Raw genomic sequence first — 13,060 nt, forward strand, 5'->3', positions numbered from 1 at the left:
AATTGGACAAAAATTGACCGCGCTATGGTAAAAATAATATTTTGACCTTTTCATGACCTTGACCTTTGACCCGATCGATCCCAAAATCTAATCAAATGGTCCCCGGATAATAACCAATCATCCCACCAATTTTCATGCGATTTGGTTTAATACCTTTTGAGTTATGCGAGGAACACGCATACAAATAAATAAATACACGGCGATCAAAACATAACCTTCCGCATTTTCAATGCGAAGGTAATAAAAGCATGACTGAAAGGCTTTGTGAACACGTCTCTATGTTAGTGCAGTGTGTCTGTGTCTGTGTGCGTGTGCGTGTGTGTGTGTGCGTGTGTGAGTGAGTGTGTGTGTCCTTTCCCCTGCCTGCCTCTACCTGTCCACACCTTAGCCTGAAGCGATGCTCACATCGGTTACCACAAGCACTGGAGACGTTGGGGGACAGTACGCAGTGCCGTCTACTTCCGGTCATACTTACACAAACAACAACAACAGCACCAACAACCCCCTTTCCATCGCTCTGCCAATCCCAAGTCCGGGAGGACAACCCGTGCGAGCCCGGGGACAGGCCACCAACCGCGCCTCACACTTGTGCGTCAAAAGGCACAGTCCCCGGGACGCGCGCAGCCTCTCGGGCTGCAGCAGGCAGGGCCCGCGCGCCGGCGACGCCCACAGACACACACGTCTCACCAGCTTTGAAAAAGGAGGGGCGTTTCCTAACTTGTATTTTTTGTGTGCAGGGTTTTTTGAGGAGGAAGTTGTCTCCGCAGATCACCGACAGCAGCAGATCACCAGCACCAGGAGCCAGGAGAACCACCGCCGACCTGAAGCAGCACACAGCCGGACAGTCACCATGACCAGGTGAGGACTCGACCCCGAGGGCACTAAGGTCAACGTGCGCGCGGATGAGCCGCAGAAGTGGAGCGTAACAAAGTAGGTCCTCAAGAAAGAGGACTGCGGCACGGTTATTATTACTGTCAGAAAAGGTGCATTACGTGTACTTTGACTTTGGCTGTATTTTGACTTGAGTAACTTTTTGAATGCACACTTGTAATCGAGTATTTCCCCCCAGTGTAGTACTGCTCTCCAAGTACTGACATACTTATTCCACTGGGCCATCACACAAAAAATCATTGAAGGTTTTCTTCTAACTAATTTGCAAAGTGGAACGAAAGAAAGTTTACAGTCAACTTGAACAGTTTGTATGGGAAACAACGTGCATTATTTGACCCCAATTCTGTTTCACTGTGTGTTTGTGTGTGTGTGTGTGTGTGTGTGCTCTCCTAATCTGATTTTAAAAGCACATTTTATTTTGTCTGTTTCATGTGCAAACTTTTAACTTTTAAAAGTTACTTTTTGATCTTTTTTAGTTATGTTTTTGTACATTTTATTCATGAATTGAAGGCTTCATCAAAGCAGAGTGATGCAACTATTTGCTTCCTAGTCTGCACAGTCAACTTCTGGCCACACTTCAGTTTACATTTGAACTTCTGGCTTCCGCCCAGTTCATACAAAGTTGTTAAATAAACATCAAGTCAAAATACAACTGCACATCCACGATCAAGAGGATCCTCACTTTCCTCTCCTCCTTGAGGTCTCTCGCTGTCTTTCGGAGCACTTGATGAACGCCTCAAGAGTTACTTGTGTCTCCTCTTCCATTGTTGTTGTTTTGCACGTGTTGACCCCTCTATGGACACACACTGTACGCGTCCCAGTAGACTTGTAACATGAACCGGTAAAGGAAACAGAGGCCTCGATTACCTTTCTCCGTTTATTGTTTATGGCGCCTAAACAAACATTATGAGGTCCTCGGTGTGACCTTGGGACGTGCTACCAGTCGCTGATAAGACTGCCTACTGTTACGAACTCAGACACTTAGGAGAGGAGACAATTTGCACGACAGGAGAGAGAAGATAAAGTATTTGTAAATACTTTCTTCTTTCTGTTCTGAACAAAACAAAATGAGCTCGCCAGTGAGGAAAAAAAAAAACTTTCAAGAGCACAACATAACCCGACCTGATCATGGCAAAGACCAGACGGAACAGGAAGGAAAACAGACAGGGAATTTAAGCAACAAGACACCAGTGGGACCACAGAGGACCAATCAGGGGGGCTGACACTGATGAGGAGACAAGAGGTGTGTGGTGAAGGTGAAAACAATCAGAAGCCTGAGAGAAAGAAGAAATAAATGATGAAATGAACCTCTAGTCTCTCTGTCGGTGCACAACACAACCCCCCTCCCCCTCCAACTCCTGATGGCCCAGGCTGATTCAAAAAGTGGATATAAGAGTCTTGTCTCACGATAAATGAAGCAAACTATCAGCTTCTAGCCTCAGGACCCAACTTCAGGAGTACTACAGGAATTGCTTGCCCCCTATTACTACGGACCTCCCGTAGGACCCGGACCTTGTTCACTTCACCCCTTCAAAGAACTGGGGCTTGGGAGGGCTTGGGCTTGCTCACACAGTGTGCTCTCACACACGCTTGCGTTTACTGGCGTGCAACGTTGGGGGTTCTCAAGGTCCTGGGGTGGAGTTGCACCACCCTCCTGGATGACTCTTGATACTGAACAGGAGCCCACAAATCTGGGAGGCGTTTGCTTTGGTGGGATGGTAGTAAGTCTTTGGGTACCCTCCAACTTTTTGGCCTGGAGGAGGGAGGAGGCGAGCGTCCCGAGCAAGCATCCACAGCCTTCATCAGAGCGAACGGAGAAGAGACTGGAGAGCGGCCAAACAACTGATCAGCGTACAACGCATGATCTCTGCATGTGCCGATGTGAAATCCTCGTTGTTGGAAAAGTGGGCTGAAAAGGAGATGAGCTGTGGCCGCCGTGGAGAGAGGGGTGGCCGGTGAAGGGTGTGAGGCTGGTGGAGGTCCATGTGAGGTGGTCAGTGCCGGGGAGGGTCCGTACAGGTGGTCTGGACAGTCGGGCAAGCTCTAGTTCTTAGAGTTGGTGGCCCTGTGACTGGGTGACTCCCTGGTGATATCCTGATGACAGGCGGTGGCGAGTGTAATCGACAACACCTGAAAAAACAAAATCATTGTGGACCAATGACCCGAGAATTCATGAAATGTCATGAATCATTCCGCATGGATCCTCAATGTGATTGATCGATGGATGAGAAATCCCTGTCAAATCCATCAAAATGTGTGTGACCAAGAATGATGGGGAATCGGGCAGCGCCTGGAGCAAGCCCATCAACTGAGAGATTATTCTACATACACACGGACAAAGCGCTACATACTCGGCCATTTTTTTTCATGGATGGCCACCAGAAACGTTGTTGAATGAACACATTTCTTGCTTGCCTCCGGATGGAAAGCACAGCACAGATGACCAGTGAGCCCAGTGGACCTTGATGACTGGAACTTGGGACACTCGCTGGCGCTGGATTCATGACATTTGCCTCTTTAACGTCTGACTCCACTTGCCAAAAAGGCTCCCGACACCGGTTAAGTGTGGAAGGATGGTTCTTCTACGCCGTGGTTCGGGGGATCGTAAAAAGAAAAAGGAGAACAATTTTGTTTTTTTGATTCTGACCCGGGGAAAAAAAAGAGAGAAGAAGAATCTACTAAAAAAAAAAGTCTGGCTGGCCTGGCCAGAGTGAGTCTTATCTTACTTATATTCTTATTTCTTGTGATCTGTCCAGACTAACTAAAGTTGCTCTGCACCTCCAGCCAGTCCTCCATTCCTCGGGGCAGCTTAGCTAACAATTCCTTCCTTGTTTCCCACGTCATAATTCCGCGCGTTGTCAACTTCAGCCAGGTAAGCACATTTTTGCATCTTTGGATGCTCTGCATTGCAGAGCTGCTGCTCTCCTCATTCCAATTCCCTCATTGGAAGCATCACCATAAACCTGCGCTGGGGATCTGGAATGGTGAAGGATGGAATGGGGTGAATCTCTATCTCTGAAGTTTAAATCTCGGTGAGAGGTAGCGACAAGGCTTTTAGACTGTTAACGCCTTTTAATCATGGTAAACAGGAAGGTACTTTGTGTAGATCAGGATAGTCAGGTGATCGGTTGCGGTTACACCTGCCCCTACAATCCTCCCATTCCTCCCACACCAGTCTATGCCAGTCTATGTGAGATCTTTGATCAAACCAAACAAACCCCAAAATAAAGTCGACTCAAAAAAAATAAAAAAATGCATCTCTACGTGCATATTTATTAATAGTCCGTATAGGTATCTCAAGTGGGCTCTGACAACAAGCGGCCAGCAAACATCTAAGGCACTAGGGATGAGATAGGCACGATACAGATTTTTTTTTTTGATTTTTATTTTAGCCACTTTGTCTGGATCTATAAGGCTTTAACTCCCTCAGCCCTTCTATTATTAATGGTCCAAATGTGTCGAGGAGGGAAGTCTGCGGGCTTGCTCACCACCGCCCCTCCTTTTGACTGGTGAACACGATTTTTTTCCCGGGCATAGCGAGTTTGATGGACGCGCTGCCGCAAACACAGCAACCCTCCGTCCGCCGAGCGCTCCTCCTCCCAGAAAGTCACGGGTCATTCGGGAGTAGTCTCTGATGGTCCGGTAACATGAGCTAAATCCTCTCCGGCTAGCGGCGCCGACCTCCGTCTGGAAGCTGGGAAGCTGGGAATCTCATGCGTCGGCGCTCCTCTCTTTCTTTTTCCGGTTGTCGATCCGGATGATGATCGCGATGATGAGAGGGATCAGGTGTCCTGGTCTCCCAGTGCGGGTCTCTGGTCTCCTCGGTTCGGTCATGTCCTGTCATGAAGGACACGGAAGGGCATCCGCTGTCCGCTGCTGCTGCTGCTGCTGCTCGATGGCAACAATCATGTCACATGGCGTGAGGTTGGTTGGCCTCCGTAGCAGGCGATGGTGGTCAAAAAATCCTCTCAGTCTCTATGATCGAATCGGCCAATACATATTTCGGTTCGTCTCTCTTCCCATTCGGATAAAAAGCTGCTGGTTGTGTTGAAAAATGCAGATCACACTGTACAGAAAGGCTCTGCAATTCGAAGTCTCCGAAAATCTCTCCGGAAGCCAGCGCCGGGGAAAAACAGCCACAGCCTGACCTGGCTGGAGTATTGACAGGAGGGCGGGGGCTGACTGATGAGCATAGGCCTACTTCCTGGTCAAAGTGTTCTATTCTTCCATTACTCCGTTCTCATTTCTTCAGACATCATATGATGTTTTTATTCTTTCTTACATAAGACGTTGCGTAAGTTTCCACTGAGACCTCCTCCATACTTATTCTGGATTTCATTAGGTCTGGTATGTGTTTTGTCCCCCCACCCCCCCATCCCAAGTGCAGCCTCCCTGCAGATGTTAGGGCTGTTACCTTTGTGAATGCCAGACGGGTTTGTGTGTCTTCACGAAGAGGGCCTGCATTAGAAGGTCGACAAGGTCAACGAGGTCAACGAGGAGAGGAATCTGACCATGAAATAGTCCAGTTTCAGGATGCATCAGAAGTGCATGCTGCTTATTAATAATCCTGCACGATGCCTTTGAGGTTCCTGCAATAATGTTGTTGACATTTTTTTTTTAACGCAAGTAAATCATTGATTTCCCTCCATGATAAATTAGTACGGTCTTCATTTGTAGCTCTACCTTCTGCTGAATCTATTTATTTATTTATCGCACTCTGACCCGACTCTCCGAGGTGCAGAAGAATCGCTGACTTGCATGAGTGCATGAGTTATTGCTTTATGAGCAGAGTCTTTCGTACACAACGTACTGTTATCTTTGGGAGAAACCGAGAACCCTCCGAAGTCGATCCAGGTTCCCCCCCCCCCTCCCCCGGCATCTCGAATCTGGACTCGATTACCAAGCGTTCCAAAACTTTCCGTTCTCCAACAACTGAATTCCCCGAAGAATAAAGGAAACGAGGGAAGGAGTAGAGAATGGAACGACAAGGGAGAAGGAAGGATGTCCAACGGAATGTTTACAGCATTGCAGACGAGCAAACACTCGACTGCCTCGTCCTTTAAACAATGTGTCAATGAAAACACGAGTTTAACATCAATCATCTTCTTTTTTACAACTCATTTGCCGTTTGTCTTCCATACAACGATCTCACCGTGTCACGGGGGAGATGACCCCGTTGTGCCTTGTGCTGATCGAGGGACCATGTGCTTTTGATTAAGTTGTGTACCAAGTCAAGTCATGTGACCTCTACATTCACATAGGACCCGTGTGAAGAAAATTGCAAAGGGACATTTAAAAAAAAAAGGTTTGATCTTGGACTTAAAATGGCATGTAAATCAATAATCTTAGTTTCACTGACCGCTTTAGTTACGACCCTAATGTATTCCACACATCTCCCACACTGTTGCACTGCAGAGCCCTGAAGGCTTCTCACGCACGTGACGGGAAGCCGAGACAGGGACTCCTCTGTTTATGGCGTGGGGAGGGAGGAGGGACCTTTTACTTTCTCAAAACATCATCTGGTACACGGAGTCCTGCCGACTCTCATATTTACACAGCTCCGACTTTCCTCGTGAAGTCGGCGGCGGGTCAACGTGTTTAGTTAACGGCCTTGTTACCGTCGGCGTGTACTGTGTGCAGTAACAACACCATGTAACACTGTAGCTTCAGTGTGGTGACCTACATCCTGTTGTGCAATCGCTGCTGCAACGATGGACTTCAAACTAATAGTGTGGGGAGTGCGGTCGGTCAGTTCCTAAAACATGTAGAGCACAAAGAGTGCACTGCCTCACATTAGGGTGGACTCAAACTGGCTCTAAATAAGTCATGTTTTATTTGTAACTCCATTAGGACCTGACAGAATAAAAAGAGACGGACTATTGTTCTATTGTCATACTCGTTAATCTACCACAACAACATTTGTTGATACAACACCAACATGATGTTACACTTCCATTATTAATTACCTTTTTCAAACGGGCATTATTATAATTTTTTGTTTCTTAATACTTCAAAATACAAAGTCCAGCAATGAAAATAGTCTCATTTGTAAAAAAAAAAAAAGGATATTATCATCAGATTATGAATCTTCCCCCTCTGCAGATGTCTGATTAGCAAGCCGGAGGTGCAAGGCTTCATCGAGAGGTGCATGACGAGCGTGGGCACCCAGGCGCATCACGCCCGCAGCCTGGCCGAGGTGCTGGTGGAGGGAGACCACCGGGGCCACTACAGCCACGGGCTCAACCGGATGGGTCAGTGGGGCGCCGGAGCTTTGATTTTAAAAAAAGATAAAAGAAAAGAAAGTGCCATCCGTCATTTCCACACTTCCCATTATTCGTTGTTCATGTCAGCACGAACCGTCTTTAAAGTGTTAGGATATATACCAGGAATGCATTTGAGAACGATTGGTCCATTTAGATGTATCTTTGATCCAAGTATAAGAAACTCTGTGGCTAGAACTCTTATAATATATACATATATATATATATATAGAATTAATTTGTTTTCATATTTGATGGTTGGACCAAACTCATGGTTGACACAATTGACTGACAGTGTTGAAGTGATGCATGGTTGATTTGATTGTCGTTGTTTTTTTCTTATATTATTTCCTAATATTTTTACTTACTTACTTGCGTCAACGTTTATTTTATATTAAATGCTTTTTTATGGCCAGATTTGTCCAGATGCGTGCTTAACTTCTTTTATCCTTCCTTACTTTGAAAGGATTCATTCCTTGTCAAACTGTAAATATACCAAAATGAAATACTAAGTATATTTAAAAAAAAAGATTGGTCAGACTAATGTAATGTGTTTTATTCAGTCATTGCATATAATAAAATGAGTAAAGCCTGTATACAATCTAATATACAAAATATACAGTGGGTACGGAAAGTATTCAGACCCCTTTACATTTGTCACTCTTTGTTTCATTGCAGCCAATTGCTAAAATCAAAAAAGTTCCATTTATTTCTCATTAATGTTCACTCAGCACCCCATCTTGACAGAAAAAAACAGAAATTTAAAATTTTTTGCAAATTTATTAAAAAAGAAAAACTGAAATATCACATGGTGAAAATGAACTTTTTGGATTTTAGCAAATGGCTGCAATGAAACAAAGAGTGAAAAATATAAAGGGGTCTGAATACTTTCCTTACCCACTGTATACTAAACTAATATTATAATTAAAGCATCAAATCTCTCGGACAGCTTTTGACTCCTTGACTCCTATTTTTTTGCCGATATTGAACTATTTGTCTTTGTACTTTTTTTTGCCAGACATGTACGTGAAGGACATCCAGACGGGAATCTGTGCCAAGGACGGCGAGCCGGTGGTGGAGAAGGAGAGTGCCGGCACGGCACTGGTTGATGGGAAGAACCTCCTGGGTCCCGTGGTGGGAAACTTCTGCATGCAACTGGCCATAAAGAAGGCCAAAGAAGCCGGCATCGGCTGGGTGGTGGCACACGGTGAGACCACCGAGCACGCTGACAACCGGTTGCTGTGATTGGCTGTAGGTGAATGACGAAAAGAACCTGCTGTAAGATGCATTTGGAATTAATATAATTATATTTAGAGAGGAAAATGTACCGATTTAAATAAGCTTTCTCTGTAAAATCCCGTTTCAGCTTCTAGCATATTATTTCAGTAGTGGTCAACGAATCCCGCCAAAATAAAACGATGACAACGCATGTTTACCATCTCAGGTTCCAACCATTACGGCATCGCCGGCTACTACGCAATGCAAGCTCTGAAGGAAAACATGATTGTGAGTAAAAGGTTATTCTGCCATCTTTTAATGAATTTTATTTAAACAAAATGTCTTTTTTATTAAGTACTGGGAGGTAAATGTGCTGTTTCTCCCCTAATCTGACCATTACAGGGCATGTCCTTTACCAACACGTCCCCGCTGGTGGTTCCCACACGTGGAAAAGAGGTACAAATCTTATTTATCCTCAAAAACAAACTGTACCTCATGCCATAAACAACTTCTCGGACTCGCTCTAACACAATGTGCTGTTTGTAGTGCACTTTGGGCACCAACCCCATCAGCGTGGCCGCGCCTGCTAAAGACGGAGACAGCTTTGTTCTGGATATGGCCACATCTGCCGTCGCACTTGGAAAGGTACGACTAGGTTGACACTGATTGGCCTTCAGGGTAATTATGTACACACAGAACATAATATAGGTTAATCAGGCTATTTATTTTAATTTGTTTTGCATTAGTCGTGGCAGTGGTGAGCTCTGAGTTTAATGTGTACACCAACTTGGTTGATTCGTACATAAATGCATCGCCACGATCCTTAGAACCACTGAACAAATAAGCATTTTAAAGAGGCCAATTGAAGTTTTACAGATATATTTCCAACTTTCGAATGTCTTGTGCACAGGTGGAGCTCCATGAGCGGCGTGGAGACACCATCCCCGAAGGCTGGGGCTGCGACGCTGGGGGCACGCTGACCACCGACCCCAAGAGAGTCCTGAGCGGAGGAGGACTGGTGCCCATCGGCGGGAGTGAAGCCACAGGTCAGAAACCAGCCCATGGAAAAAGTCTGCTCAGGGAGCATTTGTTTTCATACTGTCATTTAAAAGAAATGTAAGTTATGTCTATGGTTAGATTTTAGACATTTTTCTTAGTTTCGTGCTTTCTTTCATTTACAAGAACAAAACTTCTAAAAACTGAAAATCCATAGAAGACAGGAAGTAACAGTAAGCCTGAACAGGGTAGGATGATGCACGGGAAGGGAGGGCTAAAATATCATATGTGATACAAATGGTGTGTGTGTGTGTGTGTGTGTGTGTGTGTGTGGTCCTCAGGAGGCTACAAAGGCTACGGTCTGGGAATGATGGTGGAAGTGTTCTGTGGCATCTTGGCCGGGGCCCAGTACAGCAAACACGTCCGCACGTGGAAAGTAACCGACCGCGTTGCAAACCTGGTACGTTATTTAGTTACTCATTTGTTGTGTTTTATAGATCATAGACACTACCGTTCAAAAGTTTGGGGTCACTTAGAAATGTCTTTATTTTTCAAAGAAAAGCACTGTTTTTTCAATAAAGATAACATTAAATTCATCAAAAATACACACTATACATTGTGAATGTGGTAAATGATTATTCTAGGTGGAAGTGTCTGGTTTCTAATGAAATATCTCCATAGGTGTATAGAGGCTCATTTACATCAACTATCACTCCAGTGTTCTAATGGTACATTGTGTTTGCTAATCGCCTTAGAAGACTAATGTCTGATTAGAAAACCCTTGTGCAATTATGTTAGCACAGCTGAAAACAGTTATGCTGGTGATATAAGCTATACAACTGGCCTTCCTTTGATCTTGAAGTTTGAAGAACAAAATTAATACTTCAAATATGAATCATTATTTCTAACCTTGTCAATGTCTTGACTATATTTTCTATTCAATTTTCAATTCATTTGATAAATAAAAGTGTGAGTTTTCATGGAAGACACGAAATTGTCTGGGTGACCCCAAACTTTTGAACGGTAGTGTATACAAAATATATACATAAAAGATGTGACCCTTTGTCCCCTTTGTGTGTTATCGTCTAAGACATGAGAAATGATTCGTCTGTAACTCATAGCTGCATTTGTATATCTCAAGTGGAATATTATTTTGACTTGCACCCACCGTCGTGTGACCTTTGTTGCTCCGCAGTTTGAAGTGGAGCTGCTAAGCGGCTCAAATATAACCCACTGGTTTGATAACATCCGTGTGTTATGTTGCTATTCAAACTAGAGCTGGTGACAAAGCAGTTCCTATTGATTTCATCGAATGATTGACTAGATATTGGGACAGAAACAGCTGTTAAGCAGATTAACCATCAGCGGAAAAACAGCCAAGCAATGTTGGACTGTTTCTGTACGTGCTTAAACGCTCCAGTGGTATCTCAACGATAAGCCCAATCAATGAGTCCGACACAAGCCATTTGATGTCTCGGCTTTGCATTGGTCCACAGTGTTGTCATTGCTGTGTCTTTGTGTTCTCAGGGTCAGTGTTTCGTGGCGATTAACCCGGAGAACTTTGCTCCCGGGTTCGACGGCAGGATGTCTGACCTTCTGTCCATCCAGAGAGGGCTGGAGCCGGTGAGTAGACCCTCCCGCTGCCGTGATAATACATTAGCACAGACTAATTAGGAGAATGAAATATGAAGACGATGGACCCGGCGAGCCGCTGCGTCTTTATTATGTTGTGTTCAAAGTGTTACCGTTTGTGTCAGGTTGACCCCAGCGCTCCCGTGTTGGCTGCCGGAGATCCAGAGAGGATGAACGTGAAGAAGTGTGAGGAGCTGGGCGGCATCCCCTACCACATCAACGTCATCAACTACATGGTAAGAGCTGCACGGAATGAAGTGGTCTTCTGGAACATTTAGAAAAGTTTTTTTTTCTTTTTTTTCCTAAAAGTTTTTTAAATTCACTTCCTGGTCTGTCGACCTCACCGTAGCAACACGACTTCAAGAGATAACTACGCGTCGTCTTGCCAAGAAAAAGTGTCAAAATGACCACTTGTAGAGTTATGTAACATACCAATGTTTTTCTTTACAAATGTGATATATGCATCTTTTAATAAGTGATTTGTAACGATACTAGAATGTGGAGTTTGAAAACTTCCGACAATGCTAGACTAGCTTTAGCCCCACGCTTCCATTTTGTTATGCTAAGCTAAGCTCAGCTAAGTGCTGCTGCTGATGATGACTTTAAATGTACCGAACAGGAAGTGACTCAATCTTTTCCACCAGCTCTCAGTGAGGGAACAAGCACATTTCCCTAAATCCAACTATTGCTTCGAGGGGGGGGGGGGGGGGGGGGGGGAAGCCTTTTTAAGATTTAGCTAACGCAACTCAATTTCTTTGCATTTTACTTCCGCAGAACGAATGCGGCAAGAGAGTTGGCGTCAGCCCTCTGCTGCCATGTGACAACGTCATCTCCAATTAGTCCGTCTGGTCGAGACTGTCACCGTTGGAAAGCGGAAACGTCTGTATCCAGTATCTTCAAGCTATTTGGGAAAGCATTATATAACAGCGAAGCATTTTTCTTTTCTGTCTGAAGATGCATTCAAATGCTTATTTCCAACATGTCTTCAAGATGTCCGACAGCGACACGAGTGCATTCCTTATCTACAGCTGTTGTAAATTCCCGGTCATTCCCTGTTTTTACTTTGTTTCAGTTCAAATGCAGTGCAATGTTGTATCTCTGTGGTGATATAGTTTCTGTATGACGGACATAATATTTTTTTTAGTACTGATCTTTAAAAAAAAATTACTCTGAGAAGGTTTTGCTACTTTTAGCAAGTTCAAATCCCCTTTTTTTTTACTCTCACGCCATCATTAAAACATTAGTTTGTGCCTTATTCAATAAAACTGACTAAAGACTGCCTCACATTGTCTGAATTCAGTAGATGATGTTTTGCTTTTTTTGTCACGGTTATGCTTCATTTACATGTTTACGGTGCTTTGCAAAAGCAGTCCTCTTTTGATGCGTTGCAACCTGGAATTAAAGTGGTTTTTTAAAGTTTTTGATTGTATGTAATGAACTTACGCAAACATTACAAAAAGGTTCAGTCGAATGAAAATAACGTGTCTAAAAAGATTAATTTAAAAAACTGCTTTTTAAAAATTGCCTCGGTTTATCGCCACTGCAAAATATTAGCTTTGAGCACAACCACCACATTTTAAGTCATAAGTAACCCTATACATATTTGACATAGTGGAAAGACTAATATTGATTATTAGAGCTGCAGACCAAGGTTAAAAAACAGTGTTTATTAAACACAAAATAATCAGTGAAACTTCGGGGCTTTATTGATTCGTGCCCTCCTTGCCTGTGTGTACGGATGTGTAGGTCATGTGACAATTAGATTGAACACAGGTGGACCTTATTTCACTAATTATGTGACGTGTGAAGGTAACTATAGCGACACCAGATCTTATATAGGGATTTGTTAAAGGAGCCCAGTCTCGTGTTTAGGCTACTGGGGTGTTTTCCCCTCGGATTGATCTGGCTGACGCGCTCTTGTTCAGCCTCCACCTCCTTTTCGCTTCCCTGACATCACCCACGAACACATTTAATGATGTATAAATATAATGTGTTTATTCTCTTTGCCGAGACATGCCAACACAGAGGTGGAGACGGCTAATACGCGTAACTCCACAGCTCGT

General features: G+C 44.2%; 1 protein-coding gene across 1 annotated transcript; it reads left to right on the top strand.

The window, feature by feature from the left end:
* Positions 1-484: 484 nt before the first annotated feature.
* On the top strand, positions 485-12,276 carry LOC130195078 (uncharacterized oxidoreductase YjmC-like). The gene is made up of 11 exons (XM_056416364.1): positions 485-858; positions 6,994-7,142; positions 8,170-8,358; positions 8,596-8,657; positions 8,772-8,825; positions 8,916-9,014; positions 9,280-9,415; positions 9,707-9,825; positions 10,893-10,988; positions 11,123-11,233; positions 11,772-12,276. Exons 1-11 carry the CDS (start codon positions 851-853, stop codon positions 11,835-11,837), a joined length of 1,089 nt encoding a protein of 362 aa, XP_056272339.1. The 5' UTR covers positions 485-850; the 3' UTR covers positions 11,838-12,276.
* The last annotated feature ends 784 nt before the right edge of the window (positions 12,277-13,060 follow it).

The sequence above is a fragment of the Pseudoliparis swirei genome, chromosome 6 (assembly GCF_029220125.1).
Source record: "Pseudoliparis swirei isolate HS2019 ecotype Mariana Trench chromosome 6, NWPU_hadal_v1, whole genome shotgun sequence".
In the NCBI taxonomy this organism is placed as follows: Eukaryota; Metazoa; Chordata; class Actinopteri; order Perciformes; family Liparidae; genus Pseudoliparis; species Pseudoliparis swirei.